The 26,215-nt window shown below is 38.9% G+C and overlaps 1 protein-coding gene across 8 annotated transcripts in view; it reads left to right on the forward strand.

Moving 5' to 3' along the window:
- SIPA1L1 (signal induced proliferation associated 1 like 1) overlaps positions 1–26,215 on the forward strand; it is a 218,835-nt gene that overhangs the window by 184,886 nt on the left and 7,734 nt on the right. For 5 of the 8 annotated variants that reach the window (XM_026848958.1, XM_026848959.1, XM_026848957.1 and 2 more), the window contains 7 exons: positions 1,831–1,980; positions 7,563–7,687; positions 10,436–10,554; positions 13,029–13,468; positions 19,235–19,474; positions 20,544–20,709; positions 24,025–24,268. In XM_026848958.1, coding sequence (XP_026704759.1) covers positions 1,831–1,980; positions 7,563–7,687; positions 10,436–10,554; positions 13,029–13,468; positions 19,235–19,474; positions 20,544–20,709; positions 24,025–24,268 — 1,484 coding nt within the window. Of the gene's footprint in view, positions 1–1,830; positions 1,981–7,562; positions 7,688–10,435; positions 10,555–13,028; positions 13,469–19,234; positions 19,475–20,503; positions 20,710–24,024; positions 24,269–26,215 lie in introns of those variants that run through there. The other 3 variants (XM_026848961.1, XM_026848962.1, XM_026848963.1) reach the window with 3 other exon arrangements.

Genomic DNA, 26,215 nt, shown 5'->3' on the forward strand with positions numbered 1-26,215 from the left:
CAAAAGGAAATCATTTTACAGAAATTATGCAAGAAGTAATTGGTTTCCTTGCCATAAATTCTAATTTATTATTGGGGAAAAAAGGTCATACTTATGCTCTGCAAGCATAACTGAGTTTAAATGTGTGTGCCTTATGTAGGTGAGTGAATGCTATTGAGAGCACTTAATTTTGTTGGCGGAACTTTTTTTTTTTCTCTTTATAAGAGTGCCACTGGGAAAATTAACTGCTAGGCTCATGGCTCACCAAGTTTCCAGCTCTTGAACTGTGTTCTTTGCAATCAAATATTTCAGAATTGTTGTTTGATAAAAGTGAGATAAGCTAAATTCAGTTCAGTAGAGGGAAGGGAATTACTGGCTTTGGTATGGTCTTGTGATGGTCAGGTGTTAGATCATTTCTTTCTTGTCTGGGAAAAGGAGTTACTATTAGTCATATGTGCTTGAAATTCCAGATGATAAAGATGTTTGGTCTGGTCCTAGTGCTCTTTACATTTTAAGATTTTGTTAGTTTACTGCTTTTTTGCCAATTACTGAGGGGGACTAAACCACATTTGATCTAAATGTGTGTGTGTGTGTATATATATATATACACACACAGTCTCTTTGGATACATATATATATATATATATACACACACACAAGTAACATTAATCAGTGCAGTGTTTTTTAATTTTCAAAAGAGTTTGTGTACTTTAAAAGTTCTTACAGTATTGTGAGAGGTGATTAAAATCTGCCACTCCTTTGTAGATATAGATTAAATGGCTAGGCTTGTAAACCCACAGACCCGAGTTGTGTACTGAGGCAACTGTGTGTTTCTCTAAAGTCAATACGCATTTCTTAAAATGTTAAAAGTTAAATTGCTGTTTAACTTGTGTAAGTTACAGTATTTTTCCTAGTTAAAATGAGTAAAGGTTTGTGTTCACAGTAGGATTTTGGTGTTTGTGGATGGTGTAATTCAAACTCCACTCAAGTCGCTGCAGAAGTTCTGAATGGCTTCGGTCACCGCTGAGCAGAACAAAGAACTAGCTAGCAGCAGTGAAATTTGGTTGGGGTTTGAGAAACAAAATGCACAAGGCAGAAAATGATCTCAAAAAGCCTTCAACTACAGAACAAGATATACGAGTTGAGCAGTATAAGCCTACTGCTTCCAGCCATCCTGCCCAGGTGCATGTGTTGTAATTCTAGCCCGTTTATTTGCTGTGTGGTTATTCTGACAGGAGAAAGCTTCAGATGACTCAGGTCTGTATTTTCAACCAGAGGTCTGATATGTTGAGCTTTATATTAGAATGTTAAGTTTTTAGGGAGGATTTTAAGGTATTTATAAAAAACACAGTTTTTTAATCCTTGTGATACAATTTGCGCAAGTTTGGTGGCATAGAGACGAGCTCAGTACTCTTGGAAGAGTTTGCATAGACAGCTCACTTCAGTTAGTTTAAATTACATGCAGGAGTTTGAGAATTAGAAATATGTTGTTCTATTTGGTATTTCAGTGAGGAATATCATGCTTCATTGTTCCTTACCAGCAATCTGTAAAAACAAGTCAGGACTTCAGAAACCGGGCTGTTTTCCTAGTATGTGCCAGGGTTTTCCTTCCACACTTGCCTCTCGTCATTTACTCCCCTGTATCCATCTTTTTACAGCAGATTTTTCATGGTCTCCAGTAGATTAGTGAGGCAAAAACATCTGATCCTTCAACTGACTTCATTTCGGCTGTCTCCATGAAGCCATGTTCTTTGCTGCTGTGACAGTTTTCATGACGTTGTCCATCATGCTGTGCACTATGATACTGCTGTTCATTGTTGCTGATCCGACTGGTTCATTTGCTCCGAACAGGTTGTCTCCTGGTTCTGATGTCTACGTCACAGTTTCATCTATTGCCTTAGCAAGATCGCAGCAGTGCCGTAATTCTCCAAGCAATTTATCATCCTCAAGTGAGACTGGCTCTGGTGGGGGCACATACAGACAAAAATCTATGCCGGAAGGGTAGGCACCAGACTTTTTTCATATTCTTTTTAGGCAGGGTTTTTGTTCTCTGTTCCATTTGTTGTAATGTATATTAAACTAAAGGAGTGCTTACGTAGCCTCCTGTCAGCTGTTGTTTACACGCATTAAAACAGGTCTGTTTTCAAATACCACTGTCATGCTTCTTGAAAAAGTCAGTTTTAAAAAATCCCTTGCTTCCACCTTTTCCCTTTGCAACCTAACCTCTTTCTAATCATAGTCTACAGATGCTCAGGTACAAAAGAGACTTTTATGTATTTAAAAATCTTCATCGAAGGTACTGGTTCCATGTTGCAAATTACTTCATTTCACAGGTTTGGATTCTAAAATAAAATAAGTAATAGATGTGGGACTTATAGTCTGTGCTAATAGTCGAAGTAAAGTAGTGTTGAGTGGAACTAAGACTTCAGATGTGTAGGCACAAAAGTGCTGAGTAAACCACAGCTAGCATCCTTTTCACATATTCAGTCATCCTGTTGTAGGTGCTCTCTTCCAACTTTCCAGAAATCCCCAAACTCTGTGAAGTGATCCGGTGTCAGCGTAAGGGGCAACTTGCAGAGGAAGAAATTAAATCTGTATCATTTTCAGAGAGCACTGAAAGGAGCAATAAATCAAGTATCTCCAAGTAGGAAAAAAAAAATAATTGGCAGCAGAAGAGCTGTCTGCCACGTTCCAAATTACTTCCTATAGAGAAGATAAAGGGGCAAAACTGCTGATAGTTCATGTTGCAAAGCTTCCCTCTGAAGTTGTCTTGAGTATATTGCAGGTCATGGTGTGTAATTCTTTCTGGTTTGGGTCTTTCATAAAGTAAAAGTATCTTTTTCTCTATTATATTATTAGTAAGATTAAATACCACTGTCGGGAACTGCTTAGTGCCAGGCACTGTCTTTTGCTTGTTGATGGTCCTGTAAGAAGATACTGGTCTGGGTCAGTCCAGAGAATGCTGTTCGGAGCATGTGTTTGAACAAGTGCTGTTTCTTGCTGCAGAGTGCTGGAGATTTGTTCTCCCTGTCCTCCTCCTTGCACCCCAACTTGAGGTTTTCTGAAGAGGCTGACTCTTTTCTGCTGCACACCTTCATGAATGCTTTGATTCCTGAGACTAAGACCTGCTCAGGTCATTGTTTAAGCTTGTGCTTAAGTCCTACTGACATTAGGCAACTTGCTTTAAACCCATTAAACTTTGCTGTAAGGAAACTAAACAGAAGTGTGTCCAGAGCTCTGCAGCTGGAAGAAGCACTTACCTCTTTATGCACCGCATGCTTCCTGGCTCATTCATGCCAGCAGCACTTGCGTTGCCTTGAATTCTGAAGAGCAGCTTGTGCTCCCAGTATCTTGATTGCTCTTTCCCAGCTACATCATTTGCTCTACAAGCAAGGTATTCCTGCCATGTATCCTCAGACCATCACAACCATAACTGCTTGAGTAGGAAGGGATTTTCAGACACGCCGGGGTTTGTTTTGAATGGGCCTCAGAGCGCAGCGGTGCCCATCCCAACCCTTTTCCATCTTTTAAGTTAATTTATACACATATGTTCACTATAGCATTCTTGGAGCATTTTGCAAGTTCAGCAGAGATTTGTCCTAGAAACCTTGCATATATAGTCTTTTTGGTTTTGAAGTTTTAATTCGGTGAAAGAGAACACATTTTAAAGGGCATAATGAAGATGTAATTTATATATAAACTTTGCACATTCCTTATTGGATGCTTTTTATAAAAAAGAAAAATGCTTATTAAACTCTTACTTATTTGGCTATTATGTTCTACTCTTACAGAAAAAACACTTTGCCTCCCATACTGTCCTTGTACACATTAATCATATCTACTCAGGACTTTCCAAATATTTTCTGCTAGGCTAAGTGGAAAGCTTGAAAAATGTAATTATAAAGGAAACTTTCCCTTGCCTTGATAAGCAAAGTAATGTTTGTCACATTACTAAAAATCATTGCAGTTCCATGTGCATCATGTCTTGAGATTTGTCTGACACCAGATTCAGGGCAGCTCTGTAGTGATGTTTGATATACCAGTGAAATGCTGGGGTTTCAACCCCAAGCCCCAATTAATGTTGACATATGGGTGATTCCCACAGCCCTTCACAAAGGGGGGATGAGTTTTCCTTTAAGCTTCCCTCCAGGGTGCTGGCCTTGCAGGGAAAGCCATTAGGTAAAGGAGCCCCAGGTGTCCCACATTAAGTAAGCAATGGTCAGGTGTCCCACTTAGGGATAAAAGCTGGGACCCCTTGCAGGCAGGGGCAGTGTCTGTCTGTGAGGTGGATGCCCTGTGCAGAGTTCCCTGTTGGGGAAGGACCTCCTGCCTCCCTGGGACTGGGCTTCAGTCAGATCTGGCTTTTTTATACGCAGGCTGTGTAGAGATTCAGTATGTGGTTTCCTTGGTCTTGTGTATTTGCCTTGTTGACTCGGTTGTCTCCCATCCCTTCTCTGGGAGACTGCATGTCACCATTTATTCCACCCGTTGTTGGTCGTGTGGTGTCGTTGTTAGGGTCAGTGGGACCGATGTCGATTATAATCTGACTTGTTTGTACCACCAGCGCTCACCCATGTACTGACCCTTTTGTATCAAATACAATGTGGTTATTGGTTCATCTTTATGCTGGCTGTGTCCTTTATGCTAGGCCTGATAATTGACAAAACAACCAGGTAGAGCTGGTCAGTGATAAAGCCATATATGTTGTTAAAATAGGGGAGGGAGATTGTAGCATTCAATTGTTCAGATGTTGAAGAGAAGGGGGGGCTGGAGTAGGTACCTAGCAGAGGGGCATCATGTCCTGAAGGTAATCTTGCCAAGGTGAGGCTCCAGTATGCCCTGAGTGTGCCAGTCCCTGAGATTTCCCAGTGCAGGAAATCTCAGCTGCATAATTTGTGTATACATTTCTGTCTTGTTGCATGTTATGACAGATTTAGAAAGTTTGTGAAACTTAAATGACTGGAAGCGTGGGTGTGAGTCCAACCTCTGTCAGACATCGGTAAGAGCAGTAACTGCTGCCTCTTCTGCATTGTTGGTCCTTGTCCTGAGCTGGGTATAGGCAAAAGCCTCACTTCCTTCAAAAATATCCAGATTGATCTTGATGTATGTATGTGTGTTTTGTATACTTAGACTGTGTTTACCTGAAGATACGTATATGTAATAAATGATTGTAGAATGTAAAACCAAAATTCAAAATACTGAAATAATGAGTGTCGTCTTATAACATATATATATATGTAAAATGTATATTTAAACAATTTCACTGTTCTTTTAATCCATATTGATTTCTCCAAGTTTTTGGGTTCATTCCTACATAACCTAATGGCCTATATATTTAAGCAGCATAGAATGTAGTACCATCTGCATTTATTGTTCCTTTTTTAAATAGCCCACTTCGTGTAAAAAAAAAGTCGATCTAAAGACATTTCTTGTCACTCAAATTAGTAGAACAGTGATTTTAATAAAATTCAATTAGAAACACGGCGGTTTCGTATCTCTCTAATCTTGAAAAAAAGATCCCACACCATAAAATATCTGCCAAATGCAAAATTGACTGCTGTTATACAGATGACCATTATGGGGTTTAAGTAAGAGGACAACGCATAGAAAATAAAATATTGGTGTAGTGCAGCTTCATTGCAGCAAAGTTTTTGGAGGGTTTTGGCTTTTTCTTTTAGATATCAACTTCAAGTTATTTTATCATGAAAAGATATTCTTCCCATTTTACAAGTCTTAAAAGGTTGAAAATCACCTGAGATCAGTGTTCAAATTTTGAAATGCTGTGTTTAGACCTTTTTATGCATCTGTTGAATTGGTATTGAATTAATCATGTTTAATTTAGGTATTTGGTTAACTAAAATCATAGCTAGTCTGTGTGAACAGAAAAGGGAAAACATTACACACTTAATGCAATTTCTGTTTAAATCGTTTGTATTCAGAAGGCAGATATATCCAGGTTTTCTTTTCCCATTTTTTTTTCATTAAACTGTATGTTGGCTGTACCAGGGAGTGGTGAACAAAGGGAAGTCAGGTCATGTTTGGGTAAAATTTAGAAGGCCCAAATCTCAAATGTGACATTTTGTAGCTGTGCTCATGTACAGGCATGTTTCAGCTTCTTGTCTTTAAGGATGGGAGTGGGCTTTTATTGTTCTGAGTCATAGGATGTTTCTTTGGCGGGTTCATTTGAGTTAACAAGGACATGAACTTTCAGATGGGATAGCCACACTGAGCTTGTTCTGACAGTTGGGCAGATGTCTGTTTTATGTTGGAGGTCGTGTGGGGCAGCTGGTAGAATAAGTAGAAAGCACAGTCTGGGTATTTTACTTTCTGTTGCTATGTTAGACACTTAGAGCTGGAGAATCTCCTTCATATGTAAGAGAATATATCAGCTTTTTGTAATTCTTTTGGGTGTTACTCTGTGCATGTAGAATCTTGGGAATGTTTTCCTTCAGAGTATGTCTGATTTAAAAAAAAAAAAAAAAAAAAAAATTAAAAAAAAAAAAAAAAAAAAACAAAACCCCACACCTCAGAAATACATTATTCTTGATGAATTCTTAATGATCGATTCTGAACCCAACTATAATTCTTAAAGACTTATAAATGATTTATATGTAATACAGAATTACAGATTTCATTCTTATAAGCTTTTAGGCATATAAGGCATCCTTGAGCTTCCTGTATCTTTATTGAGCCGAAATCCATCTGACTAACCTAGCAGGATTTACAGAGTTCATTGAACACAGTTTCCTTTTGCTCTGTTCTTTCTTCAACAACAATAGGTATATGTGTCTCACTGCTTTCCTACAGCTGTATTTAGTTTACAGTGGTTCACTCAAATTATTTTAAGATGAAATAACTTAATAATTTACAGAATTTATAATTCCCAGTTTCTGGGAATCCATAACCATGTTTATAAATGCTTAATTAAAGTATTTGGCAGTGTAATATTATCAGAAATGGGTCTGTGGTCTTTGCATATGTGTCTGCATCACCTAGGTATGACCTTGTGTAGCCTTTTGCTTAGAACCCAGGAAAGTTGCTGAGATCCATGGGATTGTCCCAACAGACTTTCTGATTCTCACTTTAACTAGTTTGAGGTAGTGCTTTGCCAGTTAAAAGAATCCTTTCTTGTTACCTTTTCTTGATAAACACACCTCATTTCCAAACTACATGGCTTTTATCCAGACTTTTAAGTTTTACTTGTTGTGGTCAATTTTCTGTAACTGTGTAAAGGTCTGATCACTTTTCCATGTATACATCTATGTAAATGAAAACTAATAATTTTTATTCCTGGCTGGTTTGGTCTGGTTTTTAATTGTATTCACTATAATCAGGTGGGTTTGATCAGAGATGCTTAATAAATGTGTACTGTAATCTTATGCCTTAAAGGTGCTAAATGGGTCCTCAGAGCTGCCACAAAAATTAAATGGAAAAGCATTATAAATCCATCAAGCAATTGTGCTATGTATTGCTCTGCCCCCTTGTTTGACACTAGCTTCTTAAAGGTGCTCTTTTCCCCTTGTGTGAGAACCATGCATGTTTTAAAATCATTATCTGCTTTGTTTTTTGGGGTGTTACAACAGGTTTGGAATTAGCCGTAGATCCCCTGCTTCCATTGACAGGCAGAACACGCAATCAGATACGGGTGGTAGCGGCAAATCCACACCCAGCTGGCAAAGAAGTGAGGATAGTATCGCTGACCAGATGGGTAGGTAATTAATTCTTTACAATGAGTAAGTGGTGCTAACTACAAGGTGACTTTGACAATACTTCTCCATGCAGAGAGAGAACCCTCTTAAGCGCCGTGTTTTCAGTGACTTTGAAAATTAACCTTGTTCATCAGGATTACTAATTAGGTCTGGAGCATGCACTAGCTTCTGCAGGCTGTTTCCTTGAGACCTATGAGTATCACCTGAGGAAGAACTGATTTCAGTTCTTCATTTGATTGTGAGACTAAATCTACCTTAATGCTCTTACCTTGAAACACTCTGTCCTTTTAGAAGCGGTTGAGTAGACACACTTATTAATTTGTCTTGCTGTTGAGGACTTGTTTGACCTCACCTGCACTCCTGAGTGGCTTGGCTTAGTTTAATTTGCTTAGTTTGTCTAAAGTGCTTGTGATGCTTCCTTTCAAATGGTGCTATATAAATGCAAATTGATTGTTTGATCATTGAAGCTATAAAAATACCATGTACAAAATGGAAAAAAATACAATTAAAGTTTAAATAGCAAGGTAAATCTATAGCTTGGTAATCACCTTCCACCAGTGTATATATTTTCATTGCACTTAGCAATTAAGCTGTCAGCTGAGGGAACATATTAACTACATAAAACAGCTGGGTACTGAGAATTTGCATTGATAAGCCTTCATTTGAAGTTTTTGTACACAGACCTTTTGCTGCAGCTATGGCTTGACTTGAGTGGATACTGATGAGATTGACATTAGTGGAAATGTCCTGCCTACAAACAGCACTGATCCAACATGATGACCATGGTCAAGATTGCTAGATTGGCTTTTTCTAACTTTGTTACCGTAGATTAAACAATTCCAGACTTTTTCTGTTGTGCATGTAGATGATCATTTCACTGCCTCACAACTTTTGTTCTCTATAAATGGACTAGTGCTGAGCACAGAATAAGGTTCAGTGAGATCAACAGGAGTTTAAAGCAAATGCCAACTGCAAGTTCTGGAGATGTACTTTGTTCACATACCTTCACAACCTCAGTGAGCAGTGCCTTGTTATTGAAGCCATCTGTCAGTCCCTCCCTCACAACTCCCCCCATACTTTTCACAAAAAAGCTGTGATTATGCTGATCTGCAGTTCTCATTTTGACAGAACGATTTTTAATCACATATGTTTTGATACTGTGTGATGGTAACGACACATGTAAAACTGATCTTTTGCTCAGCATTACTTTTGCAGACCAACAGTTGGGTGTTGGTGCTGGCACTGAGTGGAACTGCCAGCAAGTTCTGTTCTACAATGTCAGGTGTCACCATATTAGCAAAATAAATAAATGAGGCCAAAAAGAACCAGGAAAATTGTGTGGTAGAAGAGAAGGCTCGGGCATTTGGCAAAGGCTGAGAAATGCATACTGACATATAATCCCTGTATTTTGTCTCTTGTGTATCGTCCTGCATTGATAGATAGTCGGAAGCTGCATCTCTGACCGGAGACTATTGCGAGTTTCATGAATCTAGGTGAAAGTTTGGTTCCATGACAAATAGGCACATTTCCACTTGGGATAATCTGTCTCAAGGTGAATAAGGCATTAGGTGCAGCGAATCCATACACTCACTCCTGCCTGGCCCATTCTTAGCTACAGAAGACCTTTGTTCTTTTTGCACCAGCACTGCTTGTTATCACTTGCCAGGGGGAAATCAAGTTCGATTTTTTTTTTTTTAATTATTATTATATTTGTTTGGTGGGGTTTTTTTTCAAAAAAACGGTTTCATTTGTTTTTAAAAAAGCTAGTAACGCTGTGCATCAAGATGAACAACCTGTAGCTGCGTTGAGGAAAGCACTGCTAATTACCATGGGTATTGTTAAGTACTTGATGTTCATAAGCACATATTCTACTTAAAAGCATCATTTTTAGAAGTGCAGAATATTGCATAACCACAGGAGACAAGATACATGTAAAAAGTCACAACTGAGAGAGCTTCTTTTAAAATACTGACCTTGGGCTCCAAGAAAGCAATTACCGACCTGACAGGCTGTGTCTGAATGCCCTCTAGACCTCCATAGTTAACTCCTGGGAAAAAAAGAAGTTTAATGGGCAAAGAGCACTATTGTAAGTGTCCCACGTAAGAGGAGTGATTTGAATTCCATCCGCTTCTGTCAGGTTTAGTTTAGTAAGTATTCCTTTTGTACATCTGTGCAGCTTCTGCATGCACAGCCATCAATTTTTAAGGACACTGATTTCAGCAGAATTTTGCTATGTCTTCAATTAGAAAATGTTTATTTAACTCAACTTTGACAAGAATTATGCTTAGTAGTTGTACTGGAGAAAATGTGTTAATTTAAGTGATCACCGTAGATTTTTGCTATTGTCCTGCCTTGAGTAGAATACAATTTAAGGAAATGTCGATCTTCTCCACAGGCAATGTGCATATGTCAATACAATGTCAATACACTATGAAAACGAATACTCTGCTGTTTTAATGCTCTGATACAGTGCTGTTGGACAATGGGGGTGTGATAACAAAAGCCAGGATGGTGGCTGCTGTTTTTTCATAGTCTGATTTACGCCAGGCAGGAATGGGCCCTCACTTACTCACCTGTGTTTTGTCACAATATGTATTTATTTATCTGGAGTGAATTTCATATTAGGTATCCAAAGTTTTGGCTAATGGTAGTACTGGAAAAATTACAGCATAAAATTAGGTTACACATTTGCTTAGTTTGTTTCACTGCACCTGCTCTTCAGTACATCATTGTGTGCTGTATTGCAGAACCAACATGCCATCTCCCAGCAGTATCAAAAGTATTGCCATCCTTCAGAGAAAGCCCCAGTGGAAGACTGATGAGACAGGATCCTGTGGTTCACTTGTCTCCAAATAAGCAGGGTCATGTAAGTTATCCTAAAAAAGGAATTATTTAATGTTTTGCTTTTGCTCCACAAGTTCTTGATACCTAAAGTGTTGTTCAAAGTTATATTTAGAGTGTCAGTTAAAAAGAAAACGAAAAAAGTCCTCAAGCCCTGTACCCTGCTAGAACACGAAGGAAGCAGTGAAGCAGACCTGTTGTGTCCAGAATCCTACAGAAGCTAAGCACAGGCTACTGAAATATTTATTAGTTAAGAAAGTTTTGTTGCCAGTTGAACGGCAGCTTCTTGTCTCTTCTTTTGTAATAAGTAGAGGATTTGTTGGGAGTTCACAAAGCTATTCCTTGGCTTCACATGTGAGACTTAAAAGTTTACCAATATATTTTATAAATATGCAACATTCAGAAAGCTGTTGCCTTGAAACAGAGTAGTGATCTTGCTTTTGGTTTTTTCTCCCTTCTCATCTGGTGTAACTGTTACTTCCTTTCTTTAACCTACCTCGCACACTGTTGGAAGACTGAAAGATATGCTGGAATTTTGCTTAGAAACATCTTTCTTGTTTCATTCATGTTTAAGGTCTAAATGGTAAATTCTGTCTTTCTGTCTCCGCAGAGTTAAACATTCACACCTTGTTGGAGACTGTCACTTCCTGATTTACATAGAGAGAGAGATAAATGCATTAATGTTCATAAATCTAAAATGTCTTAAAAATTTAAGTCACTAGAATAAAAAAAATCCTTTAAACTTGAAATTGCCCAATAAGCTGTATCACTTTTTAATTTATTTGCACAATCAGCTAAGTTACAGAGCTGTGTTGAATGATTATATGGAAAGTATTAGTTGCATTTATTTAGGTGTGAGAAAGTCTAGGTGGTTCCTGTTATTTGTTCCTGCTTACCAGCATTATTCTTTCAATACAATTGGCCATGTTGCTTTTAGGTTATTAATTCATAAAAACACATCTTTATGATTTAACAAAACAAACCAAATCAAACCCAACCAATAAAAAGCCAAGCACGCTTGTCTTCATATTTTTAGGAGCACAAACTGGTTCTTATATTTAGATTGACCTGTTTTCCGTGAGATGTATTTGACAGGATAATGATGCGATATGTAACTCATTAGCTTGCATGCCAAGTGCAGCACTGGAATTATTAATGCTTGCATTCTTCTTATTTAGTCATTGTTAAAATAAATCTTTATTATGGGGACAGATGGATGGGGGAGTGATGCAATTCCTAATGAAGAGCAGTAACTTTAATTGGAGATAACTAGGAGTCCAGATCAACTTACTTAATATTCCTCCTGTTTTTTCTGTCAGTTCTTGTTTTAGTATGATAAACATGGATGCTGAGATTTCTTGCTCTCAGTATACATCCATTCTCCATTTTTCCCTTTTTCCAGAAACAGTATCTAATTTTTTATATTTGACTGGGATCTCTGCCCATGCCTGTTCAGTAAAACTCCAGGGATAGACTAATAGGAAGGGTGGTTCTAAGTCTCCTTTCCACCCCTTCCCTTATTCCAAGGCCATCTGGTCACCAAACAAGTCCCTTGCCTGTTGGAAAAACTGCATCAGTTCTGATTATATAAATGATCCGAACTTATCTAAGTTCTGTAGATGGAAACTAAAATTAAGGAATTCAGATGGATATAAATACCCCAAAGATAGGTGAGCTGCTAAGCAATGATGAGTGTATGGCAAGAAATTCTTCTTGTAATGGGATATGCACCACTGGCCACTATGGAATTGAGGGGATGCGGTTTCTTTGTAACAGCTGGCTGTAACCAAGGACAGACCGTACAAACCAGCCAGACACTGGCATGCCCTGATGAAACAACTTAAAAGCATTGCATTAACGCTTCCCTTCTTGTAATTCTGCCCTTTGGAAAAGAATTTCAGATTACTTAAACAGCATTTTAGTGGTCATTTGCAGAGGACACGCCTGCTGAGGAAGAAATAAACCCTACTACAAAGGGCTAGGAAGAGCAGTGGTTATTTTGCCCTGCTTTAAACTTTTGAAAGGCATTGGATTATTAAAATAATGTGCACTTTCTGAGGATTGGTTATGTTTCATGTTCAAAAACACTGGAGTCTTAAAATTAGAATATTTTTAATTATAGTAGCTATAAGCCAAGTCAAAGTCTACACAGCCAATTTCATTGGAGTGGGCTGAGCAGTACTGTGCTTGAAAGGAAACAGCGTATTTTGGGACAAAATACAAACAACTCTGGCTTTCTCTGAATAGTTAAAACATGGCTTCCAAATCCCCATTAAAGCTTTTTATGTGCACCCAGAACAGAGCACATGCATTGTGTTGGAATGGAATTTTTAGAGTTTATTAGTCTCCTCAATTTATCTGTCCAATACCTCTGGATAGAAGAGCTCCTATTGTGCAGTGGTGGCTTTTGTAACTGTTGATTTCCTTCTCCTCTTTATTGCCATAATTCTAAAATAAACCTACCAATGTGTATTTTTTGGATTGCTGTTTCTTCTGTAGTCTGACAGCCACTACTCCAGCCATTCCAGCAGCAATACTCTCTCCAGCAATGCCTCCAGTGCTCACAGTGATGAGAAATGGTACGACAGCGGAGAGCGCACCGAATCAGAGCTGAACAGCTACAACTATCTTCAAGGGACTTCAGCCGATAGCGGCATAGATACCACTTCCTACGGACCTAGCCATGGCAGCACTGCCTCCCTGGGAGCAGCAACATCTCCCCGTACAGGGCTGGCAAAGGAGAAGGTGGCACCCCTGTGGCATAGCTCCAGCGAAGTGGTCTCCATTGCAGACAGGACATTAGAAAAAGAGAGCCACATGGACCGGAAGACTGAGTCTTCGCTGAGCCTGGATATTCACAGCAAGAGTCAGCCAGCCTCCAACCCGCTAACGAGGGAGAACAGTGCTTACAGTCTTAGTGATGCCGTCTCGCATACAAGGTAATTTTTGTGACTCGTTGAGCTTGACCTCTCCACACTCATTTTCCCGTTCTCTCTCTCTAACCCATCAAAAGTCAGAAGGGGATGTTGGAGAGATGTTTCTACTTATGTTAACCAGTGTTTTGAAAAATCTTGCCGTGCAGAATGCTTGAAAATTCAGACCACTTTTAGCCTTCGCATCTGCTACTGATTATAACACTAAAGAGAATGTCTTTGAGAGCGTACTCCGTGCTGCTGCTGCTACTAAACTGACATAAGACAGACGTGTCTGATGTGCTCATAAGGAATATCTTGCAACAACCGCAGTTCATATGTAGGTCAGAAAGGAGATCAGTCCATTTTATTAATGAACGCTTTAATATGTGGTTCTTTTTCTAGTCTTGCAAGTACACATTTCAGATGATTCACAGTTTTCCCGGTCTTTTAGTTTAGAAATCTGCTTGCAGTCAGTATGATCAGTACTGAGAGCAAGTTGCTCGGGAGTGCTAGCATGTAGATTTTAATCTCATTCTGCTGCAAGCTTGTGGGTATGACACATTGCAGTCACCTTCCCTCTCTCCCTTGGTTTTGCCACTTGTAAAATTGGCAATATCAAGTACATGTATAATGTGCTTGAACACCTCAGATGGAAGATACCCACTTTACAAGTTAATCAGAGCTGCTAGAGGCAGAAAATATTTTAGACCATTTTCCTAACCCATTTCCCAAGAAGTATTCAGTGTGCTTTTGAAAAGTACTCATACAGTGTCAAACAGTGTCATACAAGAAAAAAACACAGGTCTTTCAAGGAAGATGCGTGATCATTATAATTTGTTGGCCTTGTGGAGCCTGACTGTTGCATTTTTATTCTTAAGGTGCCTCTGTTTTCAGTGTGCAGCTAAAATACCCACAGACTGGAAGTCTGAAGCAATTTTTTGCTAATCCTTTTGAGTAAAGCTGCATTTATGCAAGGCTAGATGTTTATCAGACAGTTTAACAACTCTTCATACAGTAGCTGCAAATAGGGGGTTGTCATAGAGACTGTAATGTAGTGAATGGTCTCCCTGTACTTTGTCATGGTAATTTTGACTAAGTGAGCTATTAATGGTGGTCCCGCTTTGGTTTTCTGTCTCTCTTGGTTGGCCATTTTTGGCACTAAAGTTCATATTCAGGTCTTTGAGACTGCTGTTTCCAGTAGCTGTGCACACATGAAGGACTTTAACAAGTCTGTAGGAAACACTGTGCAGAGGGATTTACTTAAGATTTTTACTTTCAAGAAAGGGGCACATGCTAGCATTGCCCAAAATCTATGTGGTGGTGATCTACAGTTTTACACCTTTTATATCAAGACAAGCATGTTTAATGTTAAAAAATACATATAGAATCAACCACATGCCCTACAGTACTTGTCTCAGTGTAACTAGCAGTAGCATTAAATGTGAGATTCTTAAACAAAATGCTGGTTGTAATAAAGTTCTCAGTAGCATTTCCATGTGGAAGGATTTTTTCAGAAGCAACTCAAGCGTCGAAAAATTACATGTAACTCTTGGAAGCATCGTTGTAAAGGCGTGCCCAATGGGAATGGTGTCTTTGTACATCTGAGGTTCTGCTTTCCTCTTCTCTCAGCACCAAATAGGGTTAGTTCAGTAGAAAAGCCGAGAAAATTTAATAGAGAGAAACACATCTTTGCAGTGCAGGCATATCCTGACACCTCTCATCTTTGTCTTCCATGGATGCATACTTTGCAACTTGACTGCAAACTTATTGTATGGTAGCTTTGTGTCTCCAAACACAGTATTTTCTCTGGTTGGTTTGGATTAATTTTACGTGATGTTTCTCTGATGATACTGAAATGATTCTCTGCATGTTTTTGGGGGGTTGGCACTGCAATTTCCCGATAAAGGTTCCCTAGGCTTTATGCTGAAGAAAACAGTTGGGTTTTTTTTTTCCCAGTTTCATTTAAAAATCAGCTGCTAAAAATGCAGCTCTTTGCAAAGAGGAGTAGTAGCAATTTGTAGAAGACACTGGGCTTGAGAAATACTGCAATCCTTGCACCCACATCGTTTATTTTGGTGGAGAAAAAACAGACTGACTTGTGTTTCTTCTTTATTATTTCTTATTTCTGAAGACTCGAACATGTGTTTGCCTCACAATAAAGCAAAGGCACGGCTGGGCTAAAAAGCTTTTATTTTGTTTCTGATGGCATCCTCGGTTGGCGGTTGCACGCAGCAGCAGTGCTGACCTGGGGAAACCCGTAGGTCCAGATCTTTGCTCCCAGCTCCCCTATTGCTCCTTCTGTGGTAACACAACAGCTTGGAGCTGGAGGCTTGTTAAACCAGCATGGCCAAAATGTAACCACAGCTGCTGCTTCAAGGAGGGGAGGCTGAAGGACCGTTCTGAACAGGCTACTTTTTGTGAGAAGTGAACAGCGTAGCTGGTGTGTATCTCTTATCAGTTCCTAAATTGTTACCCTTTGTGGCTTTTTGCTTTTTTACCTTTTGCCTGTGGATGCCAGAATGTCTGTAATGTCTTTTAGAGTTGGGTTTCTGAGCAAGAAGAAAAGGAATTTGGCCCTAAAAAGAACTCTGTGACAAAAGAAAAGAAACCACAAATTAGAGTGTTTGTGTCTGTAGAAGACAGGAGCGATAATTAGTGTTCAGATCATTTGATGGTGCATAAAAGAACTTGTACCTGAGAATTGGTGGCAAAATGTAAATTATAGTGATTAACTTCTACAGCAGAGCTGCTGGCTGGGTTTTATTTTTCTTCTCCGCCCCCATTTCCAGAGTCCTTCCTGATGATTGTGCAGATTTCTCATAGCATCCCAGGAGAATTGCATTATGTAGGCCAGTAATTATACAGAATCATTATAGCTGTATGTCATTAAATGAAGCCATATGCGCTGATGGCATGAATTCCCTTGGAAAAAAATAAAATCAAACTTTCATTTCCACCTAAACTCTACAGTTTCTTATGCTCCTCTTAGCAAAGCTGAAAGGAAAACCATGGCTATTTCTAACCAAGTGTCTTTTTCAGTACTTCTAATAATTTTAAGATACTTAAAATATTATTTAATGGTTGTAGAGTACTTTTATGAATGGTTCATCTGCAATTCTTGTGAATTGTCATATAGTATTTTATTTTTTCCTTAATTAAATCTTTGATGTCTCAATAATTGAGGTGGGAGGTGGGGGACCAACAGTGGCGCTCTCTGTGTCCTGAGGACTGGATTTCTTCCAGATATAATCAAGTTGACCCAGGTGTCTGTTACAGTATGAAGAATCCTCTGCATCCTTCCTGATGTTGAACACTCTAATAACTTCCCATCACTGCCACAGTACTCCAGCTCTGACTTAGTTTTTCCAGAGATTATCCAATTAACAAGGGTGTCTCTAACTGTCAGTATCCCACGGGCCTGCCTGTGTTTACTTGCAGGGTGAAAAGCTTCAGTCATAGCCACGGTTCTGTGCGTAGTTCGTGAAGAATAATATCCTCCTAAAATACTATGTTGTAAAACCACAGCTCAAAACATGCAATACACTTTAAAGAAAAGTGTGTTTAAAAGTGTATGCTAATTTTCTTGCTTATTTACTAAGCTGCTCTTAGCATCTATTACATGATATGTATTGTAATAAATATTAAGGTAATAATACTTAAAATACACCATGTATATATACTATATGTTATATAATAAAATATTATAATTATTATATCTACATATGCATTTTATGTAGAGCATATCGAGCATCATTTTTTACTCCCTTTGCCTAGTAAGATTAACACTAGCAGCCTATTTAGGAGTTGTTACTGGTTTTTATCAAGAAAAGTTTTCTCACCACTAGCATTTCCTTGAGAACTACCTGATGGATTAAAGAATTCTCAAATGTGATCTGAACTTCTCTTTTCCTACGCTGAGGCAAAAGACTCCTCCAAAATAAAAAAATGAATAAAAAAGACCCATCCGATTTCTTTAAATATGTGCATCTTCCCCAGATCTTGGAATTTTGCAGTGGTGATGCCTCACAGATGGGCTGGTTTACTCAGCATGTTTAGGAACTTTCAGTATTGAAAAAGAAGAGAGAAAGGGGAAAGAAGAACAATTTACTGCCTCTGCCCCTAGCTCTTATTTTTCTCTGCTTTCTTGCTGTGAATTATGTTTACTTATATCTGCTACAGATACAAAGGTTGTGATGTGCAGCACCAAATTTATGGGCTTGGTGGACAGGAAAATACCTTCTTATATTTTCTCAGTCTGCCCTCTTTTGTATAGGCCTTTCAAATGTACAGATGGAGGGAAGAAAAAAAAGATTCTGTAATACAAAATCTGTATTATTGTCATTTGATTTGCGTGCATGTGGGGAGATGCATCTTGCCCCTGGTGTGAGGGACTTTGCAACCATGCCTGTGTAGGTTAGATGGAAGCACGGGCTGCAGCAGCCGGTGCTCTTTGAGGTGGGAAGGCTACAGTCCACTCGGACTCCTCATTAAATCCACAGCACTTAACTGCTGGGACTTGTGGTGCTTAACTTGAACCATATGAAAATAAAACATAGTTGAAGGTGATTTTTTAGATTCCCATCTGTTGTCAGTGGAGAGAGAGGAAAAACTCCGAAGCATTAATTGTAGTATAGGTGTCTCAGATACACATTAATTTGAGGAGAATCACCTCCTAAGGATATTTCTCCATTGACTACAGCAGCAGCCAGACAAGTGGTGTAGGTTAGATAACTGACTTTACAAGACTAAATGTAGGTCACAGCATAAATTTAACCTTAAATTCTTTTTTCTGTTCCATCAATGCATTGTTTTATCAAGATACGAAGAGAGTGGTGAAGAATTCTCTGTTAAGCTAAGAAAGAAGAGATTAGTTCGTCAGTGACTTCATTCAGCCTTCCAGTTAATTTTTATTTCTCAGTCAGAAACTGTTCTTTACCATGGGGCCATCTGTTTCAAATTCCTTCCTTGCAGTGTTGGATACAGGGATGAAAATGTGGCAAAGTTGTGTAGCGAGCTGATAGGAAACCAGTCTCCAAATATATAATGCTATTTCAATACTAAGGCTGTACAGAAAGTTTTCCTGCAACTGTACTTAGAAATGCCTGAGCTTTTAAAGTTGTTATCGTAAATAGTGTCTTAAGCCCTAGTATTCCTGATGTTTTGCAAGTTGCATCAGATTTGAATATTTGCATAACTAAAGAGTAGCTCATATTTAAACCACCACCACCACCCTTTTTTCTGACAATAAACCACAGTGTGGTCATCCCAACTCTTCTCTTCTGTGTAGACAGGATGTGATATATGTTAGAGACCTGCTTAAACTTACCCTTTGCAAAAAAGACTATTAAAATGATAACTGCTTTTCAGACAAAATCCAGGAAGACCTTGTTTGAAAGATGTGTGTGTTTCTTTGGTTTGTTGTGGGATCTTAAAAAGATGTTTCCTGTTGCTTCAGCTCCTTCAAAATATGTTTTATTCCACAGCCAGGAATTCCAGCAAGAAATTGGATTTGAGGCTTTTCTGTGAATTCAGCTACAGTCTCTTGTATTACTTTCAAGCTGCCTAATGACTGTGCCCCAAGATTTCCCATTTGTGAAGGGGAGTGAGGGGGAAGCTGGTCTAAGGATATTGCATCCTTGGAGGTTGCTCACAAGATTTTTCATGACTATGACTCAACCTGCTATTGATAAGATAACTCTTGTGCCCAGAGTTCTGCTTTAAAAATAGTTAAACAAGGTGCATATATATGCATTTGAGGCAAATTTTATCTTTATTATGTTTTTCTCCTAGTACCATGAGCTCACGACACTCTGCCAGCCCGGTTGTTTTCACCAGTGCCAGAAGCTCACCAAAAGAAGAGCTTCATTCTGCTACTTCTCCCCAGCTCGCACCTTCTTTCTCCTCCTCCTCTTCCTCCTCATCTGGTCCTAGGACTTTCTACCCTCGCCAGGGTGCTACTAGCAAGTATCTCATCGGCTGGAAAAAGCCAGAAGGGACCATAAACTCAGTGGGGTTTATGGATTCAAGAAAGTAAGACTGTTTTTTGGGTTCTCTTGTTCAGTTATTTGCTTTAGTTGTAAAGAAGCATTGAGATTTGTGACACTTCTCTCTAGGGAAGATCTGAAGACTGTTTAATAGAATGCTGTGTCTTCTGTAGAATTTAATCTCTAATCTAGTTAGCCTTAATTATTTGATAATTAGCTAATCTCATTCCCTGTGAATTTGTAAAAGCTTTTTTTTTTATCATTTCCAGAAAGCTGTATGGATTTTAGTCCTTGTAAAGCTTATCTTTCCCTGGGACTTCTTAAGTGTGACTCAAAATGCTATTTGAGCAAATATTAAAAATCCTGTTAACGTAGAGCCTGAGTTTTCCTTTAAGCCTCTCATCCATGTAGTAGTACTGTGCATGCTATACATTAACTCTGTGGCACTCATGTTGCCTGGTTAAGATTGGTGCCAGTATCCCATCTAACTGGCTTAAAGCAAGCAGAGATCTCTCAGCATTACAATATGCAGCGATCTCTTCTGGAAGAGAAATTGAAAAACAACTTACAGTGAAACTATTGTTCCTGTTAAGTCTAGTACGACTTGGTAAGCAAATGGTTCACAAAGCCCATTTCAAAGTAATTTATTTAACCGTTCTTGACTTTAATTGGGTCAAGCACAGTATACTTGGACAATAGCAATAACTGGCAGTCAAAAGGAGATGGTGAAACTTCGTGGTAACTGCATTTTAAAAAGCTAGTTAAAAGACTAAAGAAACGTAATGATTTGCTGCTGTTGGGCTCATTGAAGACATTTATATTTTTTTAGTTCTGAACATAATACATGCTATTTTAACAGATTCAACCCTTATTGGGAAAAATACTATGATAATCTTCAAGTGTATTGCTAGTTGATGCTTTTAAACAAGTTTATTGCCTCAACAGGTATTCATTAAGATGAGGCTCTGCTGTATTAGCAAAACTCCTTCCCTTCTCTATGCCCCCTACCTAGGTTTTTTCTATATTAATCTTGAGGGTGCTATAATTCTTGTTTCATTCATGCCTCCTGCCCCAGGGCTTTGAGACCTGAATGTGTCTGTTCCATTTCATTTAAGACGTCACCAGAGTGATGGCAATGAAATGGCCCACCCTCGGCTGCGTGCTTCAGCAAGGGATCTACGAGCATCACCGAAACGAGCATCCAAGTCCACCGTTGAAGAAGAGCTGAAGAAATTGATAGATCTTGATAGCCCAACACCTGAATCCCAGAAGAATTTTAAGGTATGTTAAAGAGAGAGTCAGTCACCTGGGTATCTCTTGTCACAGTTAAGTGAAATCTGAGAATACCTGAAGAGCAATGCACAGGTCCTCTTCTGATCCAAGGCATGGTTCTGTTGTTACAAAACAGAAATGTGTAAAGTTACACTTTGTCAGAATTTGAAGATTGAGTTTGTTGCTGCCTAGGCATATCAACTAATGCTTCACAATTTGGAAAAGGATGAAAGCCATGAAGCTCTAAGACTTCTGCGCAGAAAATGCTGGGTGCTTTCAAAGCAGTCAAAGCTGAAGTGTTCATTCATACAGAGCTTATGTGATTGGAAATTACATTGGACTCAAGAGTGCCTCAGAATCTTTTCTAATCTCAACACATAACAGGGAAATAAAATGCAAGGCATTCCCTGAATTCTCGTCATGGACAGAAAGTCATCCACCTGTCACAGATTTAGCTACTTGAGAAATACATTTGGGGAACAGTTTCCTTACAGTCACTGCAATATTATTATAGTTTTGTGTGCAAATTTAAAGAGACTAGTATGCCAAATTGCAAAGAACATTTAGGACTGCTGGCTCATGCAAAATCCTGTGGGGTTGTTTTACGTATTTGAATTGTTCTTCTCTGATTGCATCACTAGACAGTGACTTGTGGACAGTATTGAAACTCCTTGCAAAAAACCACACTTTTATGCCTCGAATCCTGTTATGCACAAGGACCAAGAATGTTCCCTAAACTTAAGCAAATATTTATATAGAATAAATCGTTAGAAACATTTCCTGATGTGTTTCAGAATGTGTATAATAACACAAAAGTGCATATATTAATTTTAAAAATCCATCATTTTGAAGAGAAACTCTTTATTTCTACAGTCTGCTTAACAGCTCAGGCTCATCACCTAGGGCCCACATGGTTTCCACAGCAACCATGCAGAAGAGAGAGCTGCAACTTCTTTCGTTGCTTCTAAAAACCCAAAGTGCCTTATTAAAACTTGTGCTAGGTTCCGTACACAGATTATTTCAGATGTTACCTTTGAGGTCGGAGGGAAAAAAAATCTGCCAATGGCAGAGTATCATCTTCTTAGGCTTGTGGTGGTTCTGAGGGGAGTGGGACATGGGCAATGTGAGCACCTCCTCTGGGTGGTTTTGAGCAAGGGGATTGTTCTCATTCCAAGAAATTCCATTCTATTTAAAGAGGTGGCCTGAAGACCATAAAAACTGTATTGTTCCCAAGTTTGGGGGTTTTTTCTGCTTCAGGGTTAGTGAATCAATTCTTACCGTAATCTTTATTTCCTGGTGCCTATAACAAGTATGTTAACTGAGGTTTTGATAAATTTCAGCCAGTTAATAACAGTCGATCACACCAATAAATTAGATCTTTCCTGGTTTAAAAATAACCATCATTTCTGCTCACTGCGTGATTTTTATTTCATCTTACAACAAAGTTGCTCTTACAGCATAACATTTTCTTGACAGTTTACAGAAAAATAAAAAAAGAAGAATGATAATGGCCTTCATTAGTTCACTGCACAGAGATCAGAAATCCTCCTCCTTCCTGACTGTTGGCTGCCAAAGGCTTTGTTTGCTGGTAGAATTTGTTCTAGGCTGTGATTTTGTCTCATGCGTCTTTTTATTATCTTCCCAGCCTTCCTCATCTCCTTACCTACTACTTATGCGTGTTATCTTCTCAGACAAGTCACGCTTCTCTTTTTCTTCCTTCTACTCTATTACTGGAAGACAATTCCTGCTTGTATTGTCTTTGTTACAACTCCATCAGATGTTCATATCTGTGCAACTTCAAATCTCAATGTCTGATACTAACCAGTGGTTCCAACTCCTCATTCTTTAACACTAAGTGAACTATTACCACCCTCAAGTAAACACTGCTTGGCGTAGTAGCCCCTTCTTTTCCTTTGCCACTTCAGGACAGGTATGGGGAGACTTCCCTGGGTCGTAACATGAACCTGCTGATTGAGCTTTTAAATTTAAGAATAAAAAAAGCAGCTTGATCCTCAGTGTAACATAGTGACAACTGCGTACCAGAAGTAATTTCTGTAATGTTAACTGTATGCGAGGTTCATACTGTGATGGGCATGTCCTGAGGGAGGCAATGCAGAAAGGAGAATTTGACATAACAGAAGTTTGGCATGGGACATGGCTTCTCTTTCCTTCCTTGTCTTTTGGTGATAGCAGGTTTTTGTCAGTAATCTTATTTGTTTCTGAATCATAAAACAAAAATGTGCAGCAATCATTTAATATCAGAAGGTTTTGGCAAAAAAACTCTGACTTGGCAGATTGCCTTCGGCTGCACAGTACCAACAGTCCCTCCTTCACGTTCTTCTCCCACCTTGTAGTGTGGGATTTTATCACAGGACTAGAGTACTGTCTGTTTAAGTATTTTTTTCCTCTTTCTGAGGAGAGAGAACTATTTTTATGTGCAAATGAGCAACCCTTTATAATATTTAATCCTTCTTTCTGGAAATCATCCTATCTCTGTTTTTGTTTAAACTTGCTTACAAAGCGAATGAGGTTGGTGAGGTCTCCCTTTCTGTTTGCCATCTCTCTGTGAAAGCCTTTGGACCAAATTTCAACCAAACGGTAAAGAAACATTATGTCTTAGAGATAGTCATGTTGCTACAGGTTTCATGAAAATCAGCGTCTCTGCTGATGGGAATGGTTGTGTGCCCTTTGATAGCAGCTCGCTGGCGCTGGCCAGAGCGTGTACCTGCAGGCTCACCACAGCCTTGCTTTCTCCTGTGTGGAGCATGGAGGGAGCCGGGATGATGGTGGGGGTAAGACATAAGTTCTCTTACTCATGGGACTGTTTACTTAATTTTGATTCAGATCCGTCTGAAGAATCAAAGCGGTGGTGGATGTTCCTAGTCACTCGGTAATATGAGACTTAATTAGTTGGCATTTGCTGGTGCTCTGCCTGCAGGAAGGCAGCCTCCCCCAGGCAGGAGGGAGAGCTCTGGTTTATACAGCATTCAGTGTGTTTCTCTAAACATCATCTCTGCTACATGTTAGCTGTAGAATCTGCAGGGGCTGCCTGAGATTTCCACTTCAGAAGTTTGAAGGGTGTTTACAAGGTAGAATGTGAAATAAACTTTAAAAAGACCTGTATATGTTACCTGGTTATAATCTCCTTCAAAGCAGATTCTTTTAGTTGTTTTTTTCTATCCACTCTGAAAAAATGCAATGTTAACACTTGCTTTCTTATTAAAAAAAAAGTTTTAAAAAACTGTTTCTACATAGACGTCAAAAGTTTCTTTATTGATTTTTTTTTTTTCTCATTTCTTTTTATTTGTTTTTATGAATGTATAGTCACACACTCTGTCCTGTCAGTCTCCCTTTCCCAGCACTCCTACCACAAGGCGTGCCTTGCAAAGGACTTTGTCAGATGAGAGTATTTACAGTGGTCAAAGGGACCACTTCTTCACCTCACGGGCCTCGCTCTTGGACCAAGCCATGCCAAATGATGTACTATTCACCAGCACGTACCCTTCGCTCCCAAAGTCGCTGCCATTACGGAGACCATCGTATACTTTGGGAATGAAATCACTACATGGTAAGCGTATTTCCTATTTTCCTACTTTCAAAGGAATCATTTGTGAATCGTTTAAGGGAAGATGTTTGTTACAGCAATTAGTAATTCCATCTTGATTTTGATAAAATGAGGAGGGTCAAGTCACTTGCCTGAAATTTTTTTTGCCTCACTTCAGTGGGTATAAGACTGCATGACTGGTCATGCAGGTACCTTGTGGAGGGAGCCCAAAAATTTCCCTCGTTGGCTGTAAGTTTTTCACCATTTTTTCCCAGGAGTCATCTGCACCAGTTGGGCCAGTGGGCAAATAACAGATGCCTGGTTATTCACCAGTGACAACTTCAGGTGTCAGTTCCTTCAGTGTGGGATTATGGGAACCATATACTATTAAGAAAACAATGATATGAAAGTGGTTAAATACTAGTGGGCATTTGGATGTACAGCTACACCAGATACAGCTTTTATTGCATGACCTGTTTTTAAATTCACTCCCTTACCCGATTCATTTTACAGGATTGAGTTACTTATTTTAGGCACGTATCAGCAGCTAACAAGAAAAAGTTACTTGGTAAACTGCTGTCAGGAAGGCACTCAGCTTTCCCCCATTAGTTTACTGAAAGTCTCAGTAGGATTATCTTATCGTTATGTGTTGCTGCATGTGAATGTCTCGGTGAGAAAAGGAATTTTCACAGGTTCCCACTGTACCTCATAACTAAATGTGTACTCAATGTGTTTTCCAGAAATAGAGCTAGATCTCACAGTGTAGGATTCTGCAGTGTTTTCTGAAGTACATATCTGCTCTGATTTATTCATGTTTTCGTATGTTTCAAGAGGAAAACGCAAAGCTATCAATAGATTCAACTCACTATAGTGAGCCCCAAGCAGAGTCTGTATTTAGATACATGGGATACATTTGACAGTGAAGGCTGCTGAAGAAAGCTATTTTAAATTCTTTTCATCTGTCTGTGATCACCAGGCATCAGTTTTCAGTGTTGAACCTGACATTTTCATGAGCTGTTGTTTCTGTATAACATGTTTCTTGCGTAAGAGTTAGGAAACTGAGCTCTCTTCACTTCTGCTTTTTATGTGCACTAAAACAACTTTGCAGGCTTGGTTACACTTGTAACTGGCTGGTGGATTTGGCTTCTGAGGTCTTGGGGTCAGAAGATTAATGATGCCATCTGAGTAGAAGTAGAAAGCAGCACTTAGTCTCTTTCGTTTAGATGCCTGTATTTTCTGAAAAGGCCAAAACCTTCTTTCACTGTCACATTCTCTTCCGCGCCAGAACGATTACTCCTCCTAGCACATAAGCCTTCTACATTTGTCGACAAAACAAGATCTTCTATTTTCTATGAAATGTGGGGCCTGCATGGTAAAAGGAGAGTGGCACACAAATTGTCTCCCCCATGCACACCTGCCCTTGCTGAGAGGAGGAGTAAGTAGAGCTGGATATTTAATGCCACAAGTATTTGTTGGCTTCCAGCTATTCAAAATTCTTTTAATTCAAAGATGTTACTAACAAAGAACAGCCATTCCAGAGCACCTTCATTTGTTTTGAAGAGGCAAACCAGTGAGATAAAGATATTCTTACTTACTCATCTGTCTTAATTAACAGTCAAGCTCACACTCTTAAGACAGGTAGTTTTTCAAATGGTTAGTTTTTCTTCTAATTCTGTGTATCTTTTCACTAATTGTAAATATTTTTATGTTAAGAACTTCCAAACTAACTGCCCTGTCTTGGGGAGGTGATACAAGAATCTTCAGTGTTAATATCGAGCTGAACTTACATTTATAAACAGTAAGCACATACAGAAATAAAAAATAATTCAAGATTTTTGAGCAGAGGAGTAGCGTAGCTTTTCTGGTCATTGTTTCCCAGACAGCAATATTATTTAAGGAAAGTTATTTTAGTTACTGAAGTTACATAGTTACTAGACTATCAAAAAAAAAAAAAAAAAAAAAAGGGGGGGG

The sequence above is a fragment of the Athene cunicularia genome, assembly GCF_003259725.1.
Source record: "Athene cunicularia isolate RWA chromosome 5 unlocalized genomic scaffold, athCun1 chr5_part1, whole genome shotgun sequence".
NCBI lineage: Eukaryota > Metazoa > Chordata > Aves > Strigiformes > Strigidae > Athene > Athene cunicularia.